We start from the raw sequence: 14,543 nt of genomic DNA, 5'->3' as shown, positions 1-14,543 counted from the left end.
TTGGCTCAAAGCATCTAGAAATCAATAGAATCTTTCTCTGTATTTTAGTATGTTTTGAATAAGACTCATAGGGAGCATATCAGAGCAGCATTTCAAAATCTGTTGTTCCAGTAAGGAATGACCTTCAGCTTATTTTCTGGAATGCCTCTACTAAATCCTTCATTGCCCACCTTCTTAATTTGTGTACATGGCACCATGCAGGGATTAACATCATTAGCAATGTTGTTACCAACCTTCCCTCCCCACCCCAATATCAATAACATGATATAAAAAGTCAGAACTTTGTGTTAAAGATGATCTACACACCAAAATTTTACTCAAGTCATTTAATGAAACTATTTTGTTAAAAAAATACTTAGTAATTATTGGAATTTTACATAGAAAAATCAGAAATTACTAAAAAATGGCATTATATAACAAATATAACCTGAATATATAAGAACAGTTAGACAAATTTGGTAGTAAGGTCTATGGAAAACCCATGCAGAAAAGAGATCAGCTGTTCCTGAGTTGTGTTTCTGTTGATGTTCTCAGAGATAACATGACTGCAGTGTAGAACATTCTCCTTCTACCTGAGCCTTTGTCCTAGGTATGTCTCTTCTAACCATTTCATGACATTCATGTTACACATGCCTTCTCCTGGCACAGTTAAGAGGTGCTCTGAATGCCTGCAAAAGAAAATATCTGAGGCCTAGAAGTACTCCAAATGAAAAACAGTGTACTGTGAGCAGCCAACAGGTGAAAAAGCCCAACACTTCCTATGCTGGGTAGGCAGATGTGCTCATCTGCCAGCTGCCCTGAATACCAGCGCTGCCACATAAAAGCTTGCCACCTTCTTAGCCAACTCATTCTGCAATAAATAAGATAATAATGCCCCCTTGTGAGAAGTGCAGTTTTACTTAACATACCACTACACTTCAGTATGTCTCAGAAATTTAGAAAGTGATGGCAAGACAGGGAGGGTGAGAGCAAGCAAAGGGTGAGAGAGAGAGAGAGAGAGAGAGAGAAGGATGGGGGGGAAGAGAGCGAGCGCATAAGAGAGCAAGAGGGAGAATGAGCGTGAAGGATGCGTGAGAGCGCATGAGCAAAGGGTGCGAGTGACTGTTAAGCCTCTGCAAGTCCTTCCCTTCCTCTGGCATCCATACCAGCTCCGCACTGCCGAGCCTCTTGGGCCTGAGCCACAGCTGCACAAGTCAGATGGTGGCACACAGCAACAGTGGCAGTCGGTCTGGAGCCCAAGTTGGGGCAAAAGTGTCTTCTTGGATTGACTGAAGCCGCCAGCCAGCGCCTACCTCATCTATCAAGGTCCCTCAGGACACCTTCTCTGCCCTTCTGCCGAAAGAGTCACTGCCAGATCTCCAACATCTGTATTTGGATATTACATTGCAGAAGAAATTTCTGCATGTAGGTTAGGCTGTTCTATCAAAGTCCATCCTTCCTCTATACATAAACCCATTTATGTAAATTATTCCTTCATAAGGCTTTACAATATATTTGAAATGTTTCAAATCTGTATCTAATAAATATTACATTAAAGTATTTTTTCAGTATTTACATATGAAACAAAAAAATATGATCACTGTAAGATTACTTCTTCAATTTCATCTTCTAAAGAACCAAGGGTTTTAACTCCTGGCTTGCTTGTAATGTGTTGCAGACGGTGTCTGCTTAGGTTTCTTCCTTCACTAAAAACCTCATTGTCTTCTTTGACTTTGAGTGTACTGTTTTTATCAACAAGAGGAGTCTTACCAGAGTCCCAATCTATGTCAAAAGGTGTTGTATCATTATTTTTAGAAAGAAGGATGTTATTGGCACTGCTTCCAAAGAGTTGTTCCATTAAATTTGACTTCTTTTCTTTCCTGCTATTGAAATCTGCAGTTTCCTTAACATTTTCTTCTAAGTTGTCACTTTTTTCAGTAAGCCAACTTGGTCTCCCTGATCCTTTGCCAAAGGAAGGTACGTAACTACCAAATGCTAACTCGCTACTTAAATCTACAGTCCTTAGATTTCGTTGCTTCTGCTCTTGTTCTCTTGTGGCATCATCCCGGCTGTCATTCACAGGAAATCCATTAGTGACCTTCCTGGGAATCTCAAAGAATTGATTAGTTTTTTCTTTTTTCTCCAGAGAATCAGATTTTCTTGCTGTATTTATGAGTGGTGCTTGGGAAGCAGGTTTCATGTTCATTACATTTTGAGTTTCTCTATCAATTTCTTGCATTTTAGCAAGCAGGAACTCTCTTTTTCGCCGCTCTTCCAGCATTTCAGTGCTTTCTCTCTCTACTCCAGGTTTGAGGATTTGTGTTTCCATCTTTGTTTTCTCTTCTTTTTCCAATAAAAAGGTGCTTTCCTTTTTCATTTTGTCATATTCTTCCCTTTCCCACTCTGCAGGAAAAGTTTAAATGTTATTTTACATATTTTATTTTAAAATACCTTTAAAATAATATTTTGAAAATAACGCAAGCAAAAGTCATGGAGTTTTTAATATGTTCTTCTATGCATAATGTGGCTTTCCTACTGCAAAAATTAATTCTTCAAAAATTACAACTAAATTCACACCAGGTGCTCTGCTAAGATATAAAAGTTTACTGTCATCTTCCAAAGGGATTAGGACATTATCCATGTTTTAGAATTTTCAGAGGTATTTAATTTCTGCCAATTGCCTTCCCACTTCCTGGGTTTGAATGAAAGTGAATACAACATCACCGATTTTAATAGTTCTCACTTACACAGTACTCCATTTTTCTTTGTCAGCACTACTGACATAAGAATGGTTCTGGGATATACGTTTGGGTTTTTTTTTTCCATAAAGGGAACTATTCCTGTGAAGCTATCAGGCCATAAAGTCATAGGAGTCATTACCGGTTTCAAGTAGGGAATGATTTAAAATATACTGCATCTGCTGCGTACAGAAAACACCTTTACACAAGTGTTCTGTGCATTAGTGAGAGTGTATGTGCAAATACCAAATGTCAGTTTGCGCAGCTATAATGGGACACCAAAGGTGCAAAACTGTTACTTAATAAACCTGTAGACAGAACCTGCAAAGTTATGTGTATAAGAAAAAAGGACCTTATCAAATATTTCTCCCTTCAAAATATTTTTCTATCAAGACAACAGACGTGTGTTTGGCCAAAAGTTGAATATGAGTACTTGGCCCCTTCAACATACTGGCATCCCCCTTTGAACACGTTATTCAAGTTTCAGACTGATGTTTTCACAAAGTTCCATGTTATCTATTGCACTTCAGATGCAGCTTACAGAAATAACTGCAACAGGTCAGTTAATAAATTTAACACACATATAGATTTTTTTTTTTTTCAATAGTGTAGCATTATACAAAGTTAAATAAGGAGATACCTTTCTGAAAGTAAGGTGGGGAAAATAGCAGCTTATGCTGTAAGATGGGGAAGGTGGTCAAACCATCTTACTTAGACACATAACACAGCACATTCTTGGCTTATGTAGGTTGTGCACTGATGCCAGTGGAGGTTGAAGATTTTACACAGAGTTTACCTCTGAAAGCAGCTATAGACTTTTAGAATTTTTCCTTGTCATCTAGAATAAGTGTTACTGTTCATTAACTATAATCACTGACTGAAAGAGTATTTTAACATGACAGGATGCAGTCCATCTTTATAAATACTTCAGATTAAATTAAAATTAATTTAATTTAATTTGAAATAGTTTAGATTAAGACATCTATGAATAAAAATCATTAAGATGCTGTGGAAACTAAATGAATAAAAAAGCAGTACTAAAATAATGGTAGAAACTGACATTTCTCAAATAGCCACAGCAAATGATTCACATAACCACTAGTGAAAAGAGAAACTACAATTTCAAATGATACAAGTGAAGTATATATGTACTGAAAAAGCAGGCCATATTAAGGAAAGCAGAATGTAAAAATCTACTGCCTACCTCAACAACATCTAGAAAGTCAGAGATAACATCAGCATTTACCTGCTATGTCATCCTTGTTTTGTAAAGCAAAATCTTTCAGGCTTCAATACCGTTTCACAGACAGTAATTTTTGCTGCTGCATACTTAATCACAGCTGAGTACAGGGCATAGGTTATTCTATATCCCGTATTTCTTTCTGATTCTCTTTGCATAATCTAACTGAAAATAATTTTCCACTGTAGTGATCTCTGCAAAATCATTTTGCTCTTCTCACAAGAAACTAGCAGCCTCACTTGATTAGTATTCTATGGTGTATCTTCCAGCCTCCAGCTGCCCATTTCCTTACCATCATGCAGTTTTTGAACCCTCTCCTCTAAAGCCTGTATTTCCTGAAAACGCTTCAGTTTCTCTTCCCTTTCCCTGTCTTGGTCTTGTCTTAGGAGGTCTGCTTGCTCTTTCCATGCTTTGTCTTTAGTTTCTTTTTCCTGAAACAAGTTGATATAAAACAGAAGCTGATCAGGAAAAATAATCAGTAAAAGAAACAAACAAAATCATTTGAACTTCTGTGTCATTCTGAAATAACATTCTTACTGCTAAACATAAAAATGAGCAAGTCACCTAAACCAAGCCAGGGGTTTGGGCCCTAAAATCTTATTGTCTCTACCATAGTTTTATGTACCTGAAACAAAATTAATAGGCAATCAGCTCTGCTCTGTACTAAACATTCCAGGAAAGCTTCAGCTCCAAAGCAAAATTACCACCGTGTTAGGATAGTTCTCTTTAGAAATCAGAAGTTGTATTTTTCAAGGACTTTCATAGAAGGCCAGACCCCACCACTTCATTCTTCTAACTAGCAAACAATTAGTTACCCTCTATTTCCACAAACCGATTTTTGTTACTGGAGTGGGTTGTTGATTCGGAAAGTTCCATGATGACACTTAAAGTTATAGAGTATTAAGCAACAAACAGTGAAATAGAAAGGTTTAATCTTCGCTGAAAAAAATCAGCTAGTGAGTACACATACACATTTAAAAGAACCTGCAGAAAAGATATTAATGCCAGCAGTAAAAATGACTAACACAGAAAAGTAGTGGCCATGAAGTGGAAACCAGTGTAATCCAACATGTGGATTCTAACTTTGTAGCTTATGCTTATTTTAGAGTAAGGTAAACTACTGGATTAAATACACTTCTAATAGAAATAAGAGAAACAGATACTACTTCACAAAGAAAGAAAATCAAGCTGTTAGCCAAAACACCCTCACGTATTTTCCCTTCATGTACAAGATTATCATTATTACATTAAAAAAATAAACTTCATAAAGAGATGGCAGCAAAGTATTTAAAATGCTTGACTTAGAAAACGGACGAAAGTACAGGCTACCCCAACCTAATCTACGTTACATAAAAGCAACGGCCATACACAAACTAGAGAAGTTTGTATGATAACGTACAGTTGGACTCCATGAGCTGCACTTGTACCAACTGTGCAGTTCCATAACTCACACACCAAAGTGTATATGGAAGAATGTATACATTAAACTACATCTATACTTAGAGAAAGGATTTTGGAAGAGAGAACATATGAATGAAACAACCATGAAAAAAGCTTCAGTCCTAGCAGGAAGCCAGTCCAGACCATCATCAGAGCATTATTTCTGACAAATAGTCCCAGCCTTATGTAATCAGAATCTGTACAATTTGTACCATAATCTGTATCATTCTGATTTTTAATACCTTTTGAATTTCTTTGATTTTAGGCTGAGGTCATGGAAGTATTAGCAATACTTCTAATGGCACTTTTTTAATAATAAAAAGGGAAATTAAAACCAACAAAGCTGGGAAAATGACAGAAGAAATACCAGGACTATGACAATAAGAGGAAGTGTTAGATTTATGCATTGTGAAATAAGTCTGGAAAGTAAAAGAAACCATAATTAAGACCAATGCAAAAAGAGAAAAAAAGGCAGCCAGCACTGTTACAATAGATTGCTCAAATAAGCATTAGAAATAAAGGAGACAAAACCAAAATGAAGTCTTAAAAACTTCACCGAAATGACAGCAGCAGAAAAAGAAACAAACTGAGCTAATGGTTATCAGTAAGACAGAGAATATGACGAACTAAGTATCACAAAAAAGGAGTATGATATTTCTGGAAGGGCAGAGCTTCTCTTAAGGATCAGAATGTTTTCTAAATTACATTTTCTATATATTTATATTTGTATTTGTATATTTACACATATTTTCTAAAATATAAACTCTGCATTAAACATTTGGTCTGACAGATGAGTCATCTGGAGCAAGTCTCAAATTTTTATGGAACTCACTCTTTTAGGAAGAATCCCTTCTTTCTTGTTTACTGTGTCACCACAGACAAATTCTGATTCTGGAAGAAATTCTACTGGTGAGAAGTACCCACTGGTCTGTACACCTTTGGTGAGCTGTGCTCCTTTTTTAATATTTTGGTTGTTGGCTGTAGAAAATACAAACTAATTAAATCATGTTTTCACTTGAAAATATCTCACTATATACCCATCTCTCATTTTTAATGATTTGCAGCAAACATAATATACTGTATCGGTATTGACAAGTTTCACATAGCTGTTTCAGCAACTGTAAAAGCTAATTAAGAAAAAATTGCACGCAAAACTTCTGCTGAAAAAATAAAGACCTTAAAGCCTTAAAGATCTAAAGTCATTACAGTGTACTTAATAGTTGGTTAAAAATTCCCCAAAAATATTTCACTCATCTTACTGCTTGTCACAGAAGCTACATGTAGAGAAGCAAACCCATAAAATTAAAATTCACTTAATTGCATCTTTGAAACACATATGCTTATCTCTACAGAAGGACATTTTTAAAAATCCGAACCTAAAATGGAATCATAGTAGAGTATCTATAATAAAATAAGCAGCAGACAAACTGCTTTAAATGCTGACGTTAAATATTTAAAACAGTCCTATAAATTCCTGTTTCTTCTGACAAGTAGATTCTACTGATTCAATGAAAACAGTTTAAGTACACACAGAGACACAAAAACATACACACATATTTATGTGGGCAGCATAAGGCCTGAGGCTGCCTTCTTACACCAGAACAAATCACTGCACTGATACTTTTCAAAGATTATGTTCTGGGACATACGTACTCTTTGAGGAAAAAAAGAGTGCAGCTCATCTGACAGACAGTATATTTGAATTAGTAAAAAAAATCAATCAAAACCATCACCAAAATATTCACAACAGTGAACTTCTACATATTTTACATATTTCTAAAGACTGTAATTGATTGTCATGTAAACATTATCTATGATCTGTTAATTTAGTAAATAATCTCCCCCTCCTCCTTCAGCCAGGAATATCTGGTATGAAAGGAATTAAGAGTGCTGTTCGGTAAAGTTCTGGGTTTGGTTCTGCTGCAGTTATAGAACAAACACAGTGTCCTTCTTTGTAAGCAGTGCTGTGTTGAGAGCAGTGCAAAAAAGTCAACGTTCTTGAACAAGCAGTGGTAGCGTCAGACATTGAACGGCATGATATAACCTAGTAGAATAATTTAAAAGTGTCGCTATTAATTTTTCTGCCTTTATTGCTTTATATAAGTTACCCCTTTTTCTTTGTATAAGATCCATGTCTTTTCTTGGTGATAGCTTCAACATACGGTTAGCATATATATTTTTTGCTTCAAGTTCTCTTTCTTTTTCCTGTGAGCGAAAAAGGTAGGTATAACAATGAGTTACTAACATTCCACTTCCTAGTCATTAGTAAAGCTGTAAATTAAATTAAAAATACATGTTGTAAATAGAAACAGAATGAGGTAATCAATAATTACAGCCTGTGTTTTAAGAACAATCACATTCCTAACTTTACTTATACTATAAGAAAGCAGATAGAACTTTCTTCCCCAAAAAATCACTAGCAAAAAGAGCTTCTCTGCAGTAAACTAAATGCCAATGCCTCCGTAACTTGAATAAGACTTACAATGTATGTGTAGATTGCACAACTGAATTTTTAGCATTGTAAACAGTTAAACACTTCAATGCTAGCAATGTTACTTGTCACAGGGCACATCAGTACCATGGAACAGAGACCCACTTCACCATAGCGGTAGAGGCATATTCTTCTTTCAGGACATTTATTGAATAAAATACAAAAAATGAACAGTGAGTTATCAGAAATCACCTGATAATGAAAATATTTGCAAAATACTAAACTCTCCACTAACAAATCAGGCTTAAAACACTCTAAACAAGTAAGTTTTTGAGTTATTAACACTATTGTGACTTGCTTTATAGCTAGTGAGCTGCTAAACTGGTGCATCTCAACTATAAAAGTAAGTTTGAGACTCAGGGTTTCAAGGAAATTCTCCTAGAAACTAAGTACTCTAGCGCAAGTATTTTTTTTTCTACTCACTAGGTAGAACATAAAAACACTTTCAGTTCTTAAATTTAGATTTTGGGCAACAATGGGATGGGGGATGCAAATAAACCTTTGCACAAATTTAGCAACACACATGGATATCACAAACGCATGAAATTAATCTTTACACAAGCCTACTGTAATGCAAGTACATTAGTAACATAAAGTACTGTATATACTTGCAGACTTAAATTTAAAAAACAAGCCTTCAAAACCTAATTTTCCAGTAGATCTTGTGGTTTAGTCACAACACTTGGCTATATACTTGATCCTGCTTTTCTTAACTAATGCTAAGAATAATGATTAACGTAGAGACATTCCTGCTATAAACACTGTAAGGTCAGAGCACAGAACATTTCAATTTAAAGCAGGAAAAGAACTCACATGTGGTATACAATTAAATACACATCAGAGAGTGCAGTCACTGCTAAACTATTCCAACCTGATTACAGATAATTCCAAAGATAAAATGCCAGAACATGGTTAGCAACTCGTATTGCTCCCCATTTTACCTTCAGCTTCTGATTTAGTTGATTAAGCTCTTCTTGGAGAACTCTGTTTTCTTCTTGAGTCTCATACATCTTTTTTTTCTTTGAATGTAACTCTCGCTGAAAACTGCTGCTACTCAATTCAAGATTTTTTTCCAGATCCTTCAATTAAGACAAAGTATTTTTTTAATAACTGAAGCACTTTTTAATAGTCACATTATTTAAGTAGAATTACAGTAAACCAGCATCTTGGATTCAGATATTTGCTCCACCATTGCTCTAATGCTGAATACATGTTAAACCCTTAATCCTAAATTTGAGGGGGCAGACAGAGCACCTGCAGATGCTGCAGCTCATCCTGCTGGAGTATTGAGAGGTGACTTGAGGACATAATGGGAACACACACTACTTTCTGCAAGGCTTTTGGCACAGTGGACCTTCAAATCTCTTCAGACAAATCTCAAACTGATGGTTAAGAAGCAGGACACCTCCCTGAAAGGGCAGGATTAGAAGGAAGATGATAAAAACAAGTTCTACTAGAAACAAATTTGTGATTGTGATTTCATTGACATACCCTCACCTTGCAATAGCTGTTTTATGTGAACCTGAGATGATGAAAGAAGGCAAAAAAGTAGAAGAAAATCCCTTACGTTTTAGAGCATGATTCATTTTAACATTATCCAGCCCTACACATGCTGAAATACCTGATCATAAAACTACAGATGCCAGATGGTGACACTACAGGGCGAGGTGATTTGAGTAACTCAGCAGTCTATATCTTGGTATTTGGGGACTTATTTTTTATGAAAGCTTAGTTTCCAGCTTAATTCTTTATATTATCTCTGTAATGTAATTTACATTTAATTACTAATATAGGCATCAAACTTTAACACCATTTTAATGACCAACATAATTTCAGCTAAAAAATAGTATTGCATGCCACTACCAACAGTTTAATAATGTTAACACAATTATTTTTAAATGAGTTTTTAGACATATTTGCAATGTAGATATGTTTACAAAAATGTAAACATTTTTGCTGAAAAAATTAGAATATATTGCATGAAGTTCTTAAAATAGATACTGTAAAATGTTCTAAAGTTCATTTTGATATTAAAAAAATGCTGTAATTTTGTTCAGCTCAGCTCTCAGATGTGCAGAATAGTGGACAATCAAACATTCCATAAGTGCATTTCACAAAATTGAGAAAGAATTACTATATATGTGTTGTTTTAGAATTTTAGTAGACAGTTCCCTAAATACCCAGAAAATAGTTAACAAATGCTTCCCCTCCAAGAGGATAAATCAGATTGCAGAAAGTTGTATTATAGCCACATACATTTCTGAAATGTTATTACCAGTTACAGAAACGCTTCAAAGCACAAGTCCACAGTATATATGCTGACAAAATATACTTAATTTGTAAGCAGAAATTTGAATGCACGACTACCAGGTATGTTAGTGGTGATCATATATCACTTTGGAAATATTTTACTTGATGCTACTTACATTTAAAAAATAAATACATTCTTTTCTATTTGCTCCACAACAGTGAAAAAATGCAATTCATGAAGCTCATTATGATAAGAAATAAATGTACCAGAATTTCTTAGGAAAAAAAAAAAATCATCTCACCTTAATTCTTTTTTCACTGTCCTCTAGCCTGCTCTCTGCATAGGCCAGTTTCTTTGCCAGGTCATCTCTCTCAGCAAGGTGCTTATCTGCAGACAGCTTTTTCAGTTTCTGCAAGGCAGTTTTTGTTCTGTACAGTTCATCTTCCGAATCTTTCAGCCGTCTCTCAGTTGCACGTTCTTTCTCTTGAGATTTTCGTAGGCGCTCCCTTAATATTCTAATCTCATTGTTGTGCCGAGCAAGGAGCTGAGAGATTTCGTTTTCCGTATCTTCAAACTTATTCAAGGCTTTCTCCTGCCTGTGCTGAAGCCTCTTCAGTGCCCTGTTTTCCTTCTGCAGCTCATCCAGTTTGATGTGGAGTTCAGTCAGTTCATTTCGGAGCTCATTGATTTTCAGCAGCCTGGCAGAAAGAACTCTTTTTGTAACAAGATCTATATCTTTTGCAGGAGAATCTCTAGTGAGGCTCTGAGAGCAGAAACCCCACTGTGTCCCTCTTTTGCTCGGTGCATATTTGGAAACCAATTTCTTTGTGGCTAAGAGAGGAAAAATAAAAAGCACGTTTACTACAAGACAATGCAATTTGTCTGTTCAGACATCCTCCTTGGAAAAGCGCTCTGCCTGAAACAATTTTACAATACTTAGCAGAGATTGCAGCTTTCAAACCAGACAATAAAAAGCATATATATGATACATTTATGCTCCTTTTGATAGATAAAAAAATGGAATTTATGTTTGTGATCTACTGTAAGAGCAGCCATTAATATAGTACCATTGTAAAGTAATAATCTGCAAATAGTATCAGAAATAGCAGTCATATTTTGGTAATATTTGATGATGTTTATTAAAATGTTTTAGAAATACCGTACTCTTATGCATACAATATTATCAAATGCTTTTAAAATGGCAACAATTAGCTGAGCGTTAGCTAGTTATGTATTATGCAAGATGTAATTCTCTCAGACAAATGCAGTAGTATTTTCAAATCCAGCTGCCATGATTACAGACAAAACAGCAGATTTCAAGGCTCAATGCAAAAAGCTTCTGAAGCAAAATTATAAATTCCATGAAAATTCAGTTCTCCCTGAAAAATGTGTTCTTGTATCACAAGTTATTTTCCACACAGTATCCTTATTTGATAACTAGTATGCAACACTCTCATTCCTATTTGATCTTATTATTTTATTATCATCCCCACAGATAAATGCTACACATTTTGTTTCTATCTTATTTGCCTCTCAAGCCACACTCAAAGAATGAAGCATTATAATCAACAAAAAATATCTCTTAAAGCAACTGAATATATAAAATGTGCATAATTCATTAAGGTACATCAGTGTTTGGAAGAAACATACTGAGCAGCAGCTTATAATTCAGGCTTGAAAGCTGGGATACAACAATAGCGCAGTTACCTACACACGGACAGTGAGTGTGTGTGACAGCAAATTCTTCCTTCCTTTCAGTGTTTCTATTCTACAGCAAATATTTTACAGCAAAAATAACAGCTGTAAAATACCTTCGTAGAATTTCCTCCAAACATTTTGCACAAATACTCATTCATTTTCTGTTTGATGCTCATTTTTTCCACAGCTTGGGCAAACATAAGAAGGTTTTTTTTCCTTTACAAGTAACACTTATGTCACATTCAGGTATGAAAACATTATCTAATACATGCACTGCAGGAATGATGCCACTTCTGTCACCAACTAAGAGAATTCCCACTGCCCCTATACTTCCACCCCCTTCAAGAATTTCTCCACATTTGGGGCAGAACAGAAAATTCCAATACCAAGTTTGCACTTTTGACCATGTAATTAAATTGGGTACTAGTGTCTTTCAAGAACAACATGACATTCACAATCCCTTCATGTAATAATTATGTTCAATCCTGGCTATATAATCAAAGAACTAATCATATATTTCTCCCCTCCAAATTAAATAGCATATGGAACTGCAGTTTTTGTTTCTGAGAAAGCTAACCCACGACTGATACAAAGATGCCACTTCTGAACACAGAAAAGCTCAGCAAAACACCAGCTGCATCAGGACAACATCACTGTCAAGGATCTGAAGAGATACGCTCCCTGGACAACCTCAATAGTTACGCTTAGATCTTCTGGCACACTCTGGATCATAATGTTGACCAAACGACTCACAGGCTAATCAAGCACTTATGAATGAAACAGAGCACTGGCTTCTGAAAGGCAGCATATGCTCTGACATCACCAGAAAACGTGTGCAATTATTTGGAACAAGCTGTCAAAGTGTGTCAGAGAGGCTTCACATCCCTACCTCAGTGCAGGACCTGTACAACAATTCTCTCCCTTTTTGCAGGGTTGTTCATTTCCCCACAATCTCAACCACGACAGCAGCTTTTGAAGGTGAGGTGTGTGAGGGAGCTCAAAGTGGAGCTGCTTTGTCTCAAATTGGCGATATTTTACCCCCAAGGAAGGACCAAGAAGAACTTTCCTTTTCATTTCCACACGCATCTAACTTTCACCCAAGACATTTTCTCTCTCTTGCCGCATTAGTGGTCTTTCATTTTTTTTTTTTGCAAGTATTCAGTATTACACTGTAAAGCTTAGTCAACTAGACTTTCACAAGAGAGATATCTTTAGGGGTATTTTGCCAGTGAAGTTTTAACAATTGTCTCTCTTTTACTGACTGCATAGTAAGGACCCTTTTCAGTGGTGCCCAACAACAGGATGAGGGGCAATGGGCACAGACTGAAACGTAAGAGGTTCCATCTGAATATGAGGAGAAACTTCTTTACTATGATGGTGCCAGAGCACTGGAACAGGCTGCCCAAAGAGGTTGTGGAATCTCCTTCTCTGGAGACATTCAAAACCCGCCTGGACACATTGCTGTGCGATCTGCTCTGGGTGAACCTGCTTTAGCAGGGGTGTTGGACTAGATGATCTCCAGAGGTCCCTTCCAACCCCAACCACTCTGTAGTTCTGTGACTTGCCTTGAGTCCTTGGCCTCAAGTCTTTTTGTCAAAGACAAAAAGACAGTATCAGCATGATTCAACAAAAGTCCAGTATAACAGCCACATTTACTTGTAAAAAAAATATGAAAAGTTATGTAAATCATCAAAAATCCTCCTTATGCAGGAACAGGTTAATTTCAGTTGTCAACAGAGCAGTTACAGTCTACCTGCCATCTATAACATAATTCACATGAACCTTATTTATAGATTCTCATAATGGTAGCTTCCCACTTTTATTTCAGCTTTCAAAGATAATTAACTCTTTGGAGTAGTTACAAAGCAGCAATTTCTGCTATCTACCTACCTTGGTAGTGCACAAGGCTGTTTGAAGTTTGTGGTTTGTAATCTCTTTTTTCTTGGCTTGTGGATGGATAGCTGAGTGTTGGCGACTGGCCAGATGAATGAGATGCATTATCTTCATCTGAATAATAGGAGTCACTATTTTTATCCCCATCTGATTTCCTGCCATGTTCAGAATCTGGGCTCCTTACTCTTTCTCCCATTTTTCAGATTTAACTGCTTTCCAGATTTTTCTCAAAGACTGTTCATTTTGACACAAAGGACGTTTCAGTTGTCACAATGGCAGCAGCTGGATTATTTCCTTGGGTTTATCATCTTCATCTCCAAAGCATGAGATCTTTGCAGTTCAGTTCAGCAAGCAGTAGTTATCATTCAGAATGCGTTTTTCTGTAACAATTTAGAGAGAAAAAAAATATGAAAATCATTTTGCTGTTTAGTTAAGAAAAAAAGGCAAGAATACTGTAAAATTATTCAGGATTCCTATAACTGTATGCCATGTGTTGTACTACATTACCCTTGTTATTTATATTAAATGTGACAGGCAGCACTCCAAGAATGCTACTAGGATTACACTCAGTAGTTTGAGGCACTTCATCCCCCAAAAGAGAAATCAGAAAATTAACACAGCTAAATCTAGAATAAGAAATTACTCCCAGGTTAGAGAGAGGAAAAGAAATATTTGGAAAACAAATGACAAGTGAAAGTTTGACATTATTCAGGAAACTAATTTAAACATATTTTAAAACTTTTTAACCAGATAAATTAACAACTTGTTCACGTGATTAGAATTAACATAGTATTTGCAGAATTAGGCTAAATC

General features: G+C 35.9%; 2 protein-coding genes across 2 annotated transcripts in view; both read right to left on the bottom strand.

The window, feature by feature from the left end:
- Positions 1-282: 282 nt before the first annotated feature.
- On the bottom strand, positions 283-14,116 carry LCA5 (lebercilin LCA5). The gene is made up of 7 exons (XM_082048089.1): positions 13,728-14,116; positions 10,441-10,970; positions 8,830-8,967; positions 7,506-7,602; positions 6,230-6,375; positions 4,250-4,388; positions 283-2,382 (listed from the first exon to the last, which is right to left on the bottom strand). Exons 1-7 carry the CDS (start codon positions 13,924-13,926, stop codon positions 1,577-1,579), a joined length of 2,055 nt encoding a protein of 684 aa, XP_081904215.1. The 5' UTR covers positions 13,927-14,116; the 3' UTR covers positions 283-1,576.
- The window catches only part of ELOVL4 (ELOVL fatty acid elongase 4), a 154,593-nt gene continuing 151,966 nt past the window's right edge, over positions 11,917-14,543 (bottom strand). The window contains exon 7 of the transcript XR_014183575.1: positions 11,917-12,969. The gene's annotated coding sequence lies outside the window, so the exon portion shown is untranslated. The remainder of the gene's footprint in view (positions 12,970-14,543) is intronic.

The sequence above is a fragment of the Streptopelia decaocto genome (genome assembly GCF_964273445.1).
Source record: "Streptopelia decaocto genome assembly, chromosome: 3".
NCBI classification, from domain to species: Eukaryota; Metazoa; Chordata; class Aves; order Columbiformes; family Columbidae; genus Streptopelia; species Streptopelia decaocto.
The sequence above is the reverse complement of the archived record's forward strand: the minus strand, read 5'-3'. Positions and strand labels throughout refer to the sequence as shown.

Bases quoted from the DNA above. Each gene is read 5' to 3' on its own strand.
- LCA5 (XM_082048089.1), bottom strand. From the start codon at position 13,926: ATGGGAGAAAGAGTAAGGAGCCCAGATTCTGAACATGGCAGGAAATCA. The intron at 8,968-10,440 runs GTGAGATGATTT...TCTTAATTGAAG, and splicing joins ACAGTGAAAAAAGAATTAAG to GATCTGGAAAAAAATCTTGA. The intron at 2,383-4,249 runs GTAAGGAAATGG...CTTTTCCTGCAG, and splicing joins GGTTCAAAAACTGCATGATG to AGTGGGAAAGGGAAGAATAT.